Below are 16,673 nucleotides of genomic sequence, written 5' to 3' on the forward strand. Positions count from 1 at the left end.
CTTCCTAGCTTTGCATTTTTTAAAACTGCAATGGAGACTATGGTTGGGTCCAGATCAGTTTGACTTAAAGTGATTTGTAATATTCGGTAGTCCGTTTTGTGTAATTCCCCAAAAACAGAATGGGGAGGAAAAAGCTGGGCAAAATGAATCAAGAGAGCCGGATTCATTGGCTCCTGGAGAGGATGGAGTTAAGTCTGCATTATACTTGCGGCAGCGGTCTGCCTCGGGGCTCCTGGAAAAGATTGTACAGCATCTTTTCACCCTTCCCAGCAGCGGAAATATTCCCTAGACTCCTTCTCCAGAGAGAGCCCTGCTGGGAACTCACTTTCCCAGCAGCACTTGCATGGGCCGGGCATTGAAAAGTCTCTGAGTTCCTCTCAGAGCATGATGGGAGTTCAAGTTTTTATATATCTCTGTTTCTCAGTCAATAAAAGGCTTGGTTGTGTCCATGCTCTGATTGGCTGAGAATAACCAGCAACTACAATTCCCAGAACCCTCTCTTGCAGTTTGTCATACTTTAAAAAAATGTTATGGTAGAAATTTAAACTAATTCTTAAAAATCAGTAGATTGGTGAATTGTTCTGAAACTTGGCAGGACTGCAGTCATAAATGGGGCCTAAAACTGAGGTAGGTTTCATGCAAACAGGCCTTAAAATGATGGAGGATTGAGCCTTTAAAAAATTCCCATTGTAACCAATGGGCCGAATCCTTGCTGAATGAAAACAGAAACACTTCTTCCCATTCAAGTAACTTCCCAGTAAACAGATTGGGGGGGTTAGCATGGCTGTTGGCAAAATTGGCAAAATTGCACAAGTCTAATGGAGACCACCTGCCTGCCAGCCCAATTTTTGATCTACCAATTTATGCAGTAGATCAAAAGTTGTGGATGTTGACCCATCACTGGCATCATACATATTTCTGTTTTCTTCTGTTAGCACAGAATTATAAGGCAGTAGAACAGAGTGATCAGGAACCTGGCTTCAGGTAGACTATACCTGGCTGTTACAGAACATTGTTTCTGTAGACCTTCCTTCTTTCACGGAAGGGAACTTAACATGGCAAACGATGCCTGGAGAATGAGCCCTGGCTAGAAAGAACCCTGTTGGGTGTACTGTGCTGAAAGTTGCATTTTTTCCAGGATTACACAAAAGAGGTGAAGGGAGGAACAGAAAATCTACCAGTTTGTAACAACCCATGTCTCCGGTTTCTTATTTCTTCAATGCACCCCTTTTTTCTTCTGTGTCTCCACCTACACTCCCCTAGTTATATTCTACTGCCAAAGTGCACCAAGAGAATGCTGGCCAGTATCACCTTCTCCTGACTTTTCAAAGTTGGCCATAGGCCGCGTAATGCGACTAACACCTCAAGCAAAGGTTCAGCATCTATCAAATGCACACGCTTGCCCCCTATTGTCTCACTACCCAGCATGATGGAACATGCATAATTAATTGATGGAATACATGGCAACAAGACAGAAACAGATATCAAAAAAGTGAAATGGATGCCTAAGGAAGGTGATTTTGGGTTTAATGAGAGGAAAGCAATGTGGTAGTGATGTTGTTGTTTATTCATTGAAACACTTGCGACTCTTCATGACCTCATGGAACAGCCCACACCAGAGCTCCCTGTCAGCTGTGTTCACCCCCAGCTCCTTCAAGGTCAAGCCAGTCACTTCAAGTTTGATCTTCTTGCGGTCCAAGGCGCTCTCAGAATTTTCCTCAGCACCACAGTTGAAAAGCGTCTATCTTCCTTCACTCTGCCTTCCTTATGGTCCAGCTCTCACATCCATCGGTTACTACAGGGAATACCACTGCTTTAATTATGCAGACTTTTGTTGCCAGCATGATGTCTCTACTCTTCCTCATTTTATCTAGATTGGTCATTGTTCTCCTCCCAAGAAGGAAACATCTTCTGATTTCCTGACTGGAGTCTGCGTCTGCAGTCATCTTTGTGCCTAGAAATACGAAGTCAGTTACTGCCTCCATGTTTTCTCCCTCTATTTGCCAGTTAACAATCAGTCTTGTTGCCATAATCTTGTTTTTTATGTTTAACTACAACCCATCTTTTGCACTTTCTTCTTTCATCTTGGTTAGAAAGCTCCTCAGCTTCTCCTCGCTTTCAGCCATCGCTTTCAGCCAAAGTGGTATCATCTGCTTATCTAAGGTTGTTAATGTTTCTTCCAGCAATTTTAACTCCAGCCTTGCATTTGTCAAGCCCCACACATCGCATGATGTGTTCTGCATACAAGTTGAATAGGTTGGGTGAGAGTATACAACCCAGCTGTACGCCTTTCCCAATCTTGAACCAGTCTGTTGTTCCATGGTCAGTTCTTACTGTTGCTACTTGGTCCTTATACAGATTCCTCAGGAGAGAGATAAGGTGATGTGGTATGCCCATCCCACCAAGAACTTGCCACAATTTATTATGATCTACACAGTCAAAGGCTTTAGAATAGTCAATGAAACAGAAATAGATTTTTTCTGAAACTCTCTGCCTTTCTCCATTATCCAGTGGATATTGGCAATTTGGTCTCTCACTCCTCTGTCTTTTCTAAACCCAGCTTATACATCTGGCAACTCTTGCTCCATGTATTGCTGGAGTCTACCTTGCTGCTAGTGATTTAATTATCATTATTAGGTTTTGGCTGTTAGAGAGAAGCACTTTTGGGACTTTTGTCACAGGTGCCAAAATAAGCTATCTTAGGGACTAACCTATAAAAGAGCAACAAATATAAAAATCACAGCACACACAAAGCCCTTCCTCCTCCCTCTTCAAAGATCTACTTGCTCCCCAAAAGGACTTTGCTTATCTACTGATGAAGAAAGAGAATAGTCTCTTCCCTCCCTAGGGAGTTCAAAGAGGGTTGTTAGATGCTAGGACTTGCCCCTGACTATCCCATTCTCATGGGTCATCCCCAAACAGAATGCAATGGTCCAAATTCCCCAGTTTGGTGGATTCAGCACTGGGCAAGAGGAATGAGCTGTAGACAAACCTCCACCTCAGCTGGTAGAGAAGAAGCTTGCTACAATTTTGGAGAATTGATTTGTTTGTGTATCTTGCACTGGTGTGGGTGGCATATTTATATTCCAGTGGGCCCTTGGGCTCCATTAGGGTTTGCCTTCAGGGCTTACGATGAATACTAAAATTCATGGAGACTCAGGGCCAATGATATAATAAAATGCCGTCCTTTATATAAAATGGCAAAAGCAAGATTGCGTTTGGGGGGGTGGGGTGGGAATTTCCCCCAAAACTTAGGACATTGCCATTGACCCAAAATATAGTGCTCAGTAAGCTCAAGAACAAGACTAACAGCTGCATTGTATGCCATCCAGTTTTGCAGTAGATTTTAACATGGTGTGTGTGTAAATAAATAAGTTGGTTAAAAAAAATCTAAAACCTATTTATGTATTTTAATTTATACTTTGACTTTGAATGATAATGTTTATTACTTAAGAAATTGTAAAATGTATATTGGTTAAAAATATAAATTTGGGAATAAATATTAATCTTCTTGTGAACATTAATAGAATTCTTCCTCTTTTTTGCATACAGTATTTAGGTTTCAGGTGCTCCTGGTGGAGAGGTGGGTTAAACCGCTGAGCCTCAGAACTTGCTGACTGGAAAGTCGGCAGTTCGAATGTGGGGAACGGAATTAGCTCCCGTTGTTAGCCCCAGCTTCTGCCAACCTAGCAGTTCGAAAACATGCAAATGTGAATAAATCAATATGTACTGCTCCAGCAGGAAGGTAACAGCACTCCATGCAGCCATGCTGGCCACATGAACTTGGAGGTGTCTACGGACAATGCCAGCTCATTAACTTAGAAATGGAGATGTGCACCAACCCCCAGAGTCCGACACAACTAGACTTAATGTCAAGAGGAAACCTTTACCTTTAAATTTCAAGGTTTACGCCTTATGATGTGTGTCAAACTCAAGGCCCTGCGGACAAATCCGCGTCATTTTAGGCAGCCCTCCAGATGCTGGACTTACAACTCCCTATCTTCCTCATCATTAGACCTCAAGCTGATGAGAGTTGTGACACGGTAACCTCCAGAAGGCAGAAGTTGGTGTTGTTTAAGCAGAATAGTGGGCTCTGAATTTAGATGGATAGGATGCCTGGCTTGAATATGTCCATTAACCTTTCCCCAACCTCAGAGCCACAAGTGCTGATGGCTAGCAATCCCCATTATTGGCATGGCTGATAATTATATCAAAAGAGATTAGAGTTATCATTCAATGTCATCAGGGGACCCACTGAGTATGTAAATATATATATAGTTGGGTCTACCCCAGGTCTGGGCCAACTTGGGCCCTCCAGGTGTTTTGGACTTCAACTCCCACCATTCCTAGCAGCCTCAGGCCCCTTCCTTTCCCCCCTCAGCCGCTTAAGCTGGAAAGGGCCTGAGGCTGCTAGGAATGGTGGGAGTTGAAGTCCAAAACACCTGGAGGGCCCAAGTTGGCCCATGCTTGGGACAGGGCATTGTGGGGGCGCCAGGCCACGCCCCCTCGTCCTGGCCACGCCCCTCCTTTCTCTCTCCCCCCCCTCCCCTTTGCACTCACCGAGGGTGGCCATGGTGCCGGCTTCCAGGAGGAGGCAGTCGGGTCTCCCGCGGGCCTCGAGCAGGGCGCTGGCCACGGGCTCCTGCTTCCAGAGCAGCCTCAGCAGCCCTTTGCTCAGAGCCATGGCCCAGGCCTCGGGCGCCCATGAGGCGGGGGAGCAGGAGAAAGAGAGGGAAGCCAGTCCCAAAGTGCGGGAAAGTTTGCAGGAAGGGAGCTGAAGAGGCAGGAGATCCCCTTCCCTCGAGAGAGGCGCCTCCTCGGTCCCGATCCCGGAGGAAAGGCCAGGGACTCCGCCGAAGAGCAAGGGGTGGGAATCGGCCCGAGAAAACGCTCCTGGCTACTCCGTTTCCGGACTGTCCGTTTCCTCGTTGGAGAATCCCTCCCAGCCCTCCCCGCAAGGGGCGGCGACGCTGACCCCCTCCCTCCCTCCTCCTCTCCTCCTTTTTCTCTTCTTCCTCCTCTTCTTTATTCTCTTCCTTCTCTCCTCCTTTTTCTTCCTCCTCCTTTCTTCTATCCTCTCTTCCTCCTCTTCTTCTTTCTTCTCTTCCTTCTTTTTTCTCCTCCTTTCTTCCTCCTCCTCCTCCTCTCGTCTCTTTCTTCTCCTTCCTTCTCTCTTCCTCCTTTTCTTCCTTCTCTCCTTTTTCCTCCTCCTCCTTTCTTCTCTCCTCCCTCCTCCTCCTTTTCTTTCTTTTCCTCCTTCTCCTTCTTTTCTCGCTTCCTCCTTCTCCTTTTCTTCTCTTCCTTCTCCCCTTCCTCCTCCTTTCTTATCTTCCTTCCCCCTTTTTTCCTTCCTCTTCCTCCTCCTCTCCTTCCTCCTCCTCCTCCTTTTCTTTCTTTTCCTCCTTCACCTTCTTTTCTCGCTTCTTCCTCCTCCTTTTCTTCTCTTCCTTCTCCCCTTCCTCCTCCTCCTTTCTTATCTTCCCCCTTTTTTCCTTCCTCTTCCTCCTCCTCTCTTTCTTCTCTCCTTCCTCCTCCTCCTTTTCTTTCTTTTCCTCCTTCTCCTACTTTTCTCTCTTCTCCCTCCTCTTCCTTTTCTTCTCTTCCTTTTCACCTTCCCCCCTTCCTTCTCCTTCTCTGCTTCCTCTTCTTTCTTATCTTCTTTCCCCCTTCTTTTTTCTCCTCCTCCTCTCTCCTTTCTTCTCTTCCTTCTCCCTTTCTTTTTCCTCCTCCTTCTCTCCCGCTCCTCTCTTTCCCTTTTTTTTTTCTTAGCTCAGGAAACTTTCTGGAGGGGGTTCAGGCGGACCGAGACTCCGCCCCTTCCCCCTCCTTCCCCTCCCTCTTGGAAGGACAGGTGAGGGAAAGGAAGGTTTCTCCTCCCTCCTTCTTCTTCCTTCTCCCCCTTTTCTCCCTCCTCTTCCCTCTATCCCTTTTTTTTCTTTCCTCTGAAAACTTTCTGTCGAGCTCCAAGTGGCTCGAGGCTCCGCCCCTTTTTCTTTCTTTTGGAGGGACAGGTGAGGGAAAGGAAGGTTTCTCCTCCTTCCCTCACTCCTCTTCTTTTCTTCCTTCTCCTTTTCTCTCTTTCCTTCTCCTCTTCCTTTCCCTTTTTTATCTTTCCTCTGAAAACTTTCTGGAGGGCTCCAAGTGGCTGGAGGCTCCGCCCCTTTTTCCTCCTTTTGGAGGGACAGGTGAGGGAGAGTTGGCCCTTCCTCCTCCCCCTCCTCCCCCTCCTCCCCCTCCTCCGTCCAGGCAGCTGCAGGGCTTCCCTCTGGCGCCCCCTCGAGGCGAGGGTGAGGAAGGGCTGCGGGGAAGCAGGCGGGTGCTCCAGCCCTCTCCCTCCCCCCCTCTTTGTCCACTTCCTGTCCTCAGCTGATATTTGAACCTTGCAAGGCAGATGCTCAGGGCCCTGTCCCTATCTCAGTCGCGAGGGAGAGGATTTGGCTCTTCTGGACAGAAACCGAAGTCCTCAGCCCATGCAACAGGGGGCAAAGTCCCTTTACACCGTGCCAAGCTTCAAACATTAACAATTAGTAAATTGGGTTGCTGTAAGTTTTCCGGGCTCTGTGGCCATGTTCCAGAAGCATTCTCTCCAGACGTTTCGCCCGCATCTATGGCAGACATCCTCAGAGGTTGTGAGACCATATAATCAGATCTAAGACCTGCTTCTGGAACATGGCCATAAAGCCGGAAAAATTTACAGCAACCCATTGCTTCCGGCCATGAAAGCCTTCAACAATGAATTACCAAATTGCTAGGCCATTAAATGCTAATCAAGGTGGCCAATTGCAACATTCACATCTACCTCAAACAGACAAAAGAGTTATTTCTCTCACCCTGGACATTATTCCACAGATATATAAGCCCAATTTTCCTAGTTTCCAACAGAATTCACTACCTCTGAGGATGCTTGCCATAGATGCAGGCAAAACGTCAGGAGAGAATGCCTCTAGACCATGGCCATATAGCCCGAAAAAACCTACAACAACCCAGTGATTCCGGCCATGAAAGCCTTCAACAATACATTAAAGAGAAGATATTACTCAAACAAGTTTTTTAGCTCCTCTCTGGAAGATCATACTTTACAAAAGGTTATGATTTTCAAATGGTTGTGAATGCCACTTTTCTCCAAAAGGTTATGGAGATTCTGCTCAGAGGTGTTTTTTCCAATCCCTTCCTCTGAAATACAGACTCCAGCACCTGGTATTTGTTGGTGGTCTCCCATCTAAGTACTAGCCAATGATGTCGCTGCTTAGATTCCAAAATCAGATTGGATTGGGTACCTTTGGGGTCCTTAGAATCTTAGAATTGGAAGGCTACCCAGTCCAACTACTTCAGAAATACATAATCAAAGCACTCCTGGCAGATGAGCATCCAGTCTCTATTTTAAAAACTCCAGAGAAGACTAGATTCCTTTACCAATCAGCTCCTTCCATCATGAAGTTCTTAGGCCGCTTTTTTGTCATAGCGTAGGACAAAGCAGAGCTGTCCTTGGGCATTACTTCTTCTACAGAAAAGGTGAGACGTGGTGTAAAAAAAACATGGAGAGGACAGGCATAGGCCATTACAACAAAGGGCAGTTTGATTTGTTTTTGTCCAAAACTAACAATATGTGACATGAAACACAGTCTTGTATTAGTAAACAAAAACATCTGAACATTTCAGCACCTGAAGACTTATTCCAAAATTTAGCCATGGAGGACTCTTTCTTTCTCCAGTGTCCACATTTCTTATGATAATGACCAAATTTAGAGATCTGTGCATTTAAAAAAAAAAAAACATGCTGTGGGCAGATATTGTCCTGTTTTAATTTTGTTATTTACACATGCTCAGTATTTTGGAAAATGGCATTCATAACCTTTTGGGAAACAGCATTTGGAGATCATAACTTTTTAGAAAAACATAACCTTTCAGAGAAGAGCCAAAAACCCTCTAAAGCAGAAACTTTTCTTGTGATATACAACCAAATATAATCATGCAAGGCAATGGTTTCAGTAGTTAGACTGAATAACCTGTTGTCTTTAATCTGTTAGGAAACACACAGTAGTCTGTGGTATGTCAGTCTGCCTGTAGTCTGCTATGGTGACCATGTGGTCTACAAGCCCTTTTATAACTTCTCAGGAACCAGAAGTAAAGTATTCCTTCCTTTCAGAATTGGGTCTGGCCTGTGGTTTTAAAAGCTTTTTAAACATTATGCTTAGTCAGCTGTAAACAATAATTCTGTTAATTTTTCTTGCACAGTTGTTGAATACAAAAGACAAACAGCTCTCTTTGGTTTACTTATACAAATGCTTCAGTTTACACATCTTTGATTCCCACCCATTCCATTCATTAGTAAGTCCACATATCATGCAAGATATATACCATGATTCCCTCCTAATTCCTGTGGTCCAAACTAGATGTGACATGCACTCATGAATACAAGGGTAGGTGGGGCCATAGCTGAGTGCATGCCAAAAAGTTCACAGGTTCAAATCTCAATAACTGTTCATTATAAACTTTGAGTGAAATCTGTCTTCTCAGTCTGTATTTTTGTGCAATTAAACCCTTAGTTTTAATGCAGTCACTATGAAGTGAGGTATCAAATTAGAGATTTTACTTAACATCCAGCATACTTAAAACTTTATTTAGGAGCCAGCATTTCTGTCTCTTTCAAACCTTTGCCAAATTTTATCCTAACTTTATTCAGAAATCCTGAATTTTGTGTCACCACCCCAAATATGAAGCTTACTAGTGGTAGCTGGACAAAGAATATGAAGTAGGAACTAATCCCAAAATTGATTTAGTAGCTTAATTATATCCTTATATAAGTTTTGGACTAAAAGGTGGCCTGACATGGAAACTATCTGTTTACTCTAGCCGAAAGGGCTCCAGGTGAAGATCCAGTACACAGCTGTATCCAAATCGAAGCTACCATGGAGAGGCTGAGAACTTTAACAGAAGGACTAGTGATGTGTCAAGAGTGTCGTTGCTTGATTAGAAAGTCCACCCATGCCTCCTCAGGTTGGTGTACACCTAGGCCCATCTTTGTCACTGGAGACCCAAAGGGACTCTATGGTTCAAACTGCTTGGGGCCAGTGTACGAAAGTTGAATGAAAAGTAATACCTCCACCTTCGTAACTCAACAGATGGCAGTACTGGTATGTGGCAGGTACTGGCTTGTTCAGTAGACTCTCCTCTACAGTTTCATTTTGGCGGGAAGCTTTAGCATTGAATGGTTGTGTTGTTAAAGTGCAAAGTATGGAACCCTGTGCAGATGGTTGGTCAATGCAACTTAAGCAACGTGCAGTCATTGAATTCTTGACAGGAGAAGGTATCACCCCAAAGGAGATTAATCAGAGAATACAAGCTGATTATGGTGATTGTGTTGGTGTAAGTACTGTGCATCGTTGTGTAAGTTTAAAGATGTTGAGGTGGGAACATCTGACTTGCGTGACAAACAAAGAGTTGGACGTCCTGTGACAGCAACCACCAAGTTTCACAAGCAAAAGGTTGACAGATTGATTCAGAACAATCGTTGTATCACTCAGAGAGAAATTTCAAGCATAATCGGCATTTCACAAGAACATGTGGGTCACATTATTGCTTTGCTTGGCTATCGGAAGATCTGTGCATGATGGGTTGCAGAAACAGAGTGTCGACTTCTTCTGTGACGGCTTCAGAAAACTTGTTCATCATTGGCAGAAATGTATCCAATTGTCTGGTGATTATGTGGAAAAGTGAATAGTGGTAGTTAAAGAGCACATTCTAAGGATTATCTCTGTGCTTTATTTATTAAAATATTTCCATCCAAACATCATGGACTGTCAAAAAGACAAATTGATCAGAAAACAAATCAAGATGGTACTATCTCTAGATGCCAGAATGACTAAAGTGAAACTCTCACATTTTGGATGTGTCAAGAAATTACGCAACTGACTGGAAAATATTAAAATGCTGGTAAAAGTTGGATGAAATAGAAAAAGAGAAAAAACACATTAGAGCTGAACTGACTAAATTACAGTAAGGATGCCAATTCTACAGCATTGAGTCATGGCAGTTAAAGTGGTGTCAAACTGCATTCATTCTACATTGTAGATGCAATCTCAGGCTCTTGGAGCTCTCTCATTCATATGGTTGTCATAACTCCTATCTGACATGACACCAAAGAACAATTTTATGCCATACTCATTGAAAGCTCCATTTCTAAGTGAATCACACTGAATGGCTTTACCAAGTGCACTGTCTCCTAATCTACTGCAATAATTTGTTACAATTTTAAAATGCTGGGTTTTTATTAAAAGGAGAACATTCTCACACATTTATTTCCTCAGGTCTAGGGTTGTAGCCGGGGGGGGGGGAGGGGTTCAATCCCCACCCCCAATTTTTCAGGTTAAAAAAATCTGGTTTATTCATGAATTTTAACTGGTTAACCAAATCCCCATGCTAAGTCTATGAGAAGCAAACATTAAATTTATTTAATTAAGTCTATATAAAATATAGAATGAACCATACAATTGAAATTATTTTTTGTTATAGAACTACTCTTCATGATTTGCACCTTTTTTTAAACACCCCCCCCCCCCAAAAAAAAAAAAAAGATTCTGGCTATGGCACTGCCAGAATTTTTTTACTTTGAATTTCTTAGCAAAAGCAGACCATAACAGATGGGAAACTTTTCCTATGTAGTTTATTTTCAGCACAGCTGGTTTAAAGCTTGAATGTTTTCATCTCCAAACTATGTGCAGATGAGTGAGTTTTAGCAAGTAAATATTGATTTAGGCAGCAAGAATTACCAGATTAACAGAACTTTTGATTTTTCTGTGATTCTTCAGATGGTGCTGTTTTATACATTGATGGCTTGTAAACTGTAAAAGTCAGATAGTACCACCAGCAGAAATTATATATATATATATATAGAGAGAGAGAGAGAGAGAGAGAGAGAGAGAGAGAGAGAGAGAGAGATCTGTGATTCTAAGATGCATCTCATTTTTAAATATGTTTATATGGGCAAATGTGTCCCAAAACCATATAGCTTACAAAAAAAAACACCCCAATAATGTGCCTGCTTGCGTTATTTCTTGCAAACACAGAATATTAATGGGCCTTAAGGGTATTTATATCTATTTTACTAATGTTATATGCCTCACTCTTTTGAAGTGTGAATTTCCAGTTGTATTAGCATTGTATCTATACTGTAGAATCTGAGTGATCACAGATGGAAAACTACCAACAACATGTAGGTGGTCTTATTAGAAAAAATATTTGGGAGAATGATGGGGAAAAGGTGTGATAATATTTCATGTACAATGATTCTAAAACATGTATTTTTGCACACACTGGAATTATGAGGATCATTCCAGAGAAGAATTCCCATTGAAAGCCTTTAGGCATCTATTCTGTATCATGACAGAAGATGAAGCTGATAAAAGCATTTATCTCCCCATCCTGCCCTTGTAAAACCTTTCCTTTGCAATAATAATAATAATAATAATAATAATAATAATAATAATAAACCTTTATTTGTACCCCACTACCATCTCCCGCAGGACTCGGTGCGGCTTACAAGAGGCCGAGCCCAAAGTACATCATTAATAAAAACACAACAGACAACAATACAATGCAACAATAAATAAGCAAGCAATAAAACAATAACAAAAGCACAACACTGTTAAAAACCTATGGCAGGGCCAAATGTAATAGTTAAAATTCTAAAAATGCTGGGCATGTCCAGGTGAGGTAGAATGGATATTTTGGGAATAGAAGGGTGTGCAGACAATTCTAACTCTCTCATAAAGTGCATTAGGGACAATTGCTTGGGATACCTTAATCTGGGAAGGCACACTGGAACATCCATGTTTTCAAGCTCCTTCTGAAGACTGCCAGTGTTGGGAGTGCCTGATGTCCTTGGGGAGGGAGTTCCAGAGTCGTGGGGCCACCACTGAGAAGGCCCTGTTCCTCATCCCCACCAATCGCGCTTGCGATGCTGGTGGGATCGTGAGCAGGGCCTCACCAGATGAATGAAAGGATCGTTTGGGTTCGTATACAGAAATGCGGTCATGCAGGTAGGTGGGTCCCAAACCATTTAGGGCTTTGTAGGTAAGCACCTGCACCTTGAATTGAGCCTGGAAAATGAACGGCAGCCAATGGAGCTCCTTAAACAGGAGGGTTGACCTCTATGTTAGATATGTTAGATATAACAGGCACATCTATGTTATGGGATAACCATTCATATCACTTGTATTCAGTGCTGCAGTTGCCTTTATATTTTGTATTGCATTGCCAAAGGATTAGTATCTTATCACTCAATACGAAGTTCAAGTTGTGGGTGTCTAAATGGTATTTGGCAAAAGTTTGTGGCATATCTGGAAAGAAGCAAGAGAACTTATGATCCTATGTTTGTAATGTAGTTACTTATATTGTTGTCTTTTCTTGAGCTCAGCAGACTACCTCTGCATGTGGTCAAGAAATATTACCTTGTGATTGATAAATGCAAAGAAACTGCAGTCCATGGCAGAGTAGTATGATATTCGTTCAGTGCTGGGTTCCTTTTCTATTACACATGTAAAAGAAAAACCTAGAAATAGTTGGTTTAACTACTGGTCCAAATTTTTAGTAGTAATCTGTCAGGTCTATGAAGTCATGAATCCAGGAGCTGGAAAATTTCAGGAGGCCGATATAAAAGAAGGATATGGAATACAGTGGCCACAAAATTCAATTTTGAAAAACCATGCCTCTGGGACTAGTCTACTCATAGACTATTCGCTCCTAATTCAGATAGATAAGAAATCCTTCATTGGACCCATGGGATGTTTTCTACCCCAATTTTAAGGCTTTACGGGGTTTTAAAACACTAAATGTCCATAGAAGTGTTTATAGGTACAGAAGCAATGATATTCCACAATACCCCATCACTAGAAAGCATTTTTTTTACATGAGATAGAACACTTGTTTCAAATGCCCAAAATGTAACCAAGACATATGCAATCAATTTGTTGCAGTATAGATGCATGTTTTGGCCCTGAAGCTTTTTGGCAAGTGCAAGCAACTTTTGAGTTGGCTACACCATAGTTTCCTAATTTAAAGGTCTAATTCTCTGTGAATTTTGTAGCAAATTTGCCTCTGAACCTGGGTGAAGCACCAAAACTGCACCAAAAAAAAGAAGCAATGGATGAAACTGGCTCTAATGAAACACACTGCACGTTTTAACCACCTCAAACTAAGCTTGTGATCAAGATGTTAGTCGAGTAGACAAAGGCTTTACTTGTCATTCACATTTCTTCATGGGCGAAGAGCAGGTGAGCTTCATTCTTGAGGATATACCTCAGTCTAAGGTGAGATCTTAACTGAGTAGAGTTTGGGCAGTGGAAGCCTTTGGATTTGATCTAAGGCAGCGGTTCCCAACCTTTTTTTTTTATCAGAGACCATTTGACCAGGGACCACTCCCCAACATTAGAATTAAAGGGGTTACAAATAAGTTTTTGGTCAACTTTATATTCAGTTTGGTTATTTGGGGTGCTGATTCAGAAAATTGCATTGGATGCACCACATTAGCTCTAGTTTCTGATACAGAACATATGTCACCCAGTAGTTGCCATCTGCTCACCCACAGAAAACCATATTTAATAATCTAGAGCTGATGTGGTCTATCCAATGCAATTTTCTGAATCAGCACTCCCAAATAACCCCAGGAACAGGCCTAAAAATGAAGACAGCAAGGTGCCTCTTTTTCTAGGCACCACATGGAATGGCTCCACTCAGGGGGAGAGAGGAGAAGCAGCAGTCAGGAGGCTTATTGTCACGCCTTTCGTGAGTAGTCAGCCCCTCTCCTCCCAACATCCCCATTGCCTTGGCAAGATGGATAGCTTTTGCTAGACTAATCGCTTTTGTTGTGACAGTGTAGTAACGGTGACCTTGTGGACCATATTTTAGTTCTTGGGGACCACTGGTGATCTAAGGCCTTTCCCATTCAGATTTCTTTTTTGTCACGTCAGGAGCAACTTGAGAAACTGCAACTCTCTTCTGGTGTGAGAGAATTGGCCGTCTGCAAGGACGTTGCCCAGGGGACGCCCGGATGTTTTGATGTTTCTACCATCCTTATGGGAGGCTTCTCTCATGTCCCTGCATGAGGAGCTGGAGCTGATAGAGGGAGCTCATCCGCCAGCACAGGGGTTTAACCCACTGTGCCACTGGGGGCTCCTCCCATTCAGATGGCGACCCACAAAGTAAAGATGCCCCTTTCTGCTCCCTTTTCTGCCATAGCCAAGCCACCTCTCTTTGTGAGAGGTGTCTTCTGTGGTGTCTACTGTGTCTCCCACATGATTGTTGTAGGGACGGCACAAAATGATGGACCAGAAACATGTTCTGGATTCTGTTGTCTTCAAGTTTGTCAACAGGACTTGTAAGTTCACCCTAACAACTCAAATATAGTTTCATATCTTATACAAACACACAGAAGAGAAGTTATCACTATAAAACTAAAGGGGAAGAGTAAATCCTAAAATACGTGCTTCAAACAGTAGGCACTGTGTGAATTAAACTTTTTGTTCAGTTAATAAATTGCCCTCATTAATAACAATTTATTGAAATCTCGTTGAATTGCATCCTCTTGTCAGCATGAACAGGCAATCAGTGGAGAAACCACCCACTGAGCTTCAATTACTGTAATAATGGTAGCTATTAAAGTACCTCTAAAAGAAAGAAAATGAGAAAAAAAACTTCCATAAATTGTGATTTGTATTTTCAAAGCTGGCTTTGAGGATGCCACCCTTCTGGGATTATTTTCTCATTTATTCCTAGGACTTTTGTTATTATGAGTTATTGTATGAGGACAGTAAGATCAGGAAATTAGGCACACATGTATCCCCACAAATATGCACCAAGAATATCTACAACTTTTACATACTCATATGCAGTTAAGATCTATGCAAGACATAAATTCTGCTCTGTACACTTGAACTTGCTAATCAAGTTGCTTAGCAGCTCGTTCTTGGCAACATAAATTCACATTTTATCTCTAGGCATAATAAGATAGATTGAGCAAAAGCCTTCTATAAATTTACTAAGGGAAAGATTTTATTCAGTGAGCTTCATCAGGTCAATATACCCATTAATTGCATTTTATTGTTGGGTAGCAGATTGCACACACTGTTAAATTCAAGATGATGCGTTTTTTAATGATGTCTGTTACAAGTTAAATGCCACAGTCCTAAAACCACTTGTCTACAAATGGCCCATTTAAAATCTGAATCATGTATACCAGCTGAGTGAACTACTTCCACTCACAAATAAAATATATGAGCAATCCAAATTTTGAGATGCAGTTTACAGCTGGAGCTGTTCTCTTTAGCCGTGAAATATTAATGATGGCCTTTGACAAAGTAATTTTTCATGGGACATCCCCACCAAACTTGATGGAAACATCATTCACTGACCAGAATGGGCTCGTGTACTAGGTTAGTGCTACATTCAGTAGATATTTTATGTTTATTTGAATAACTGGGTCTCATATCATACTTGACAATGTTCAGCTCTCTTCCTGCAAAGCAAGTGAGTGGATGCTACCGCAGAAAACAAATGCAATGTGCTCAGTGTGTTTTCATGGTAATTTCTTGCAGTCAAAAATATCACAGACTCTTGCAGAATATTAATATAGGTCAATAGGCTATGTCAGCTAAATGGTTAACTTAAATCTCCACTCCCTATTTCCCTTATCAGGTACCATCTGCATGTGGCAGTAAATATCCAATGAGAACACCATGAAATTGGAACATAAGTCCAGATAGCTCTGTGGACACTTACTTAGGCAATCCCTCGTAGTCCAAGGATGATGGCCCTCCAAGTGTAGTGTCTTGGTGGTGGGTCCGCAGGTCTCTGTGGAGCCCTATTCTTGATCTGCATCTTCTCCTGCAGTGAGGACATCGGTTTCCAGGTGGAAGGCAGTCCCAGTCAGGGTTGGCTTGATACCCCTTCTTTTTGGCTCCTTTCACCCTCCATTCATGCCTCTTCAAATACCGCAGCACTGCTGGCCACAGCTGACTTCCAGTTAGAGTGCTCAAGGGCCAAGGCTTCCCAGTTCTCAGTGTCTATACCGCAGTTTTTAAGGTTGGCTTTAAGCCCATCTTTAAATCTCTTTTCCTATACACCAACACAGTTTTTGAGTTTGGTGTATAGTTACTGTTTTGGGAGATGGGGATCAGGCATTTGGACAACATGGCTAGTCCAATGGCATAAGGGAATTGTTTCGATGCTGGCGGTCTTTGCTTCTTTCAGCATGCTGACATTTGTTCGCCTGTCTTCCCAATAGATTTGCAACTGTAGACAGTATGTCTCTCATATCCACAAAACTGGTACTCTCAATCTCTTTTATTCACATCCAACAAATAAGTCCCTTCTATTTTCTATGACCTTTAGTAAGATTGTGTGATATTCCTGTGGTGGAAGTTCTTCATTTCAATGGATTTGCTACTATCCAGAGTTTTGTGTGTCCATGTGAACTCTGGCAATTAATCCTCTACGGATACAGGGATTGTACTGTAGGGACTGCATAATATGGACTTTTTGTTAGACTATTCCAGATTAGTTTGAGACATGCTCATTAGTGTGACAGAAATTGAATATAGTTTAGGACTGCCAAAAGGAGTTAGAATGCTATTTAAATAACTTCAGATATCTTAACAATTCTATATATTATATCTGCA

The 16,673-nt window shown here is 42.3% G+C and overlaps 1 protein-coding gene across 2 annotated transcripts in view; it reads right to left on the reverse strand.

Moving 5' to 3' along the window:
• The window catches only part of SYNJ2 (synaptojanin 2), a 76,898-nt gene extending 71,933 nt beyond the window's left edge, over window positions 1-4,965 (reverse strand). For both annotated transcript variants that reach the window (XM_060753648.2, XM_060753647.2), the window contains exon 1: window positions 4,561-4,965. In XM_060753648.2, the coding sequence (XP_060609631.2) occupies window positions 4,561-4,684 (124 nt within the window). In that variant the 5' untranslated portion in view covers window positions 4,685-4,965. The remainder of the gene's footprint in view (window positions 1-4,560) is intronic.
• Window positions 4,966-16,673: the final 11,708 nt, after the last annotated feature.

The sequence above is a fragment of the Anolis sagrei genome, chromosome 1 (assembly GCF_037176765.1).
Source record: "Anolis sagrei isolate rAnoSag1 chromosome 1, rAnoSag1.mat, whole genome shotgun sequence".
Lineage (NCBI taxonomy): Eukaryota > Metazoa > Chordata > Lepidosauria > Squamata > Dactyloidae > Anolis > Anolis sagrei.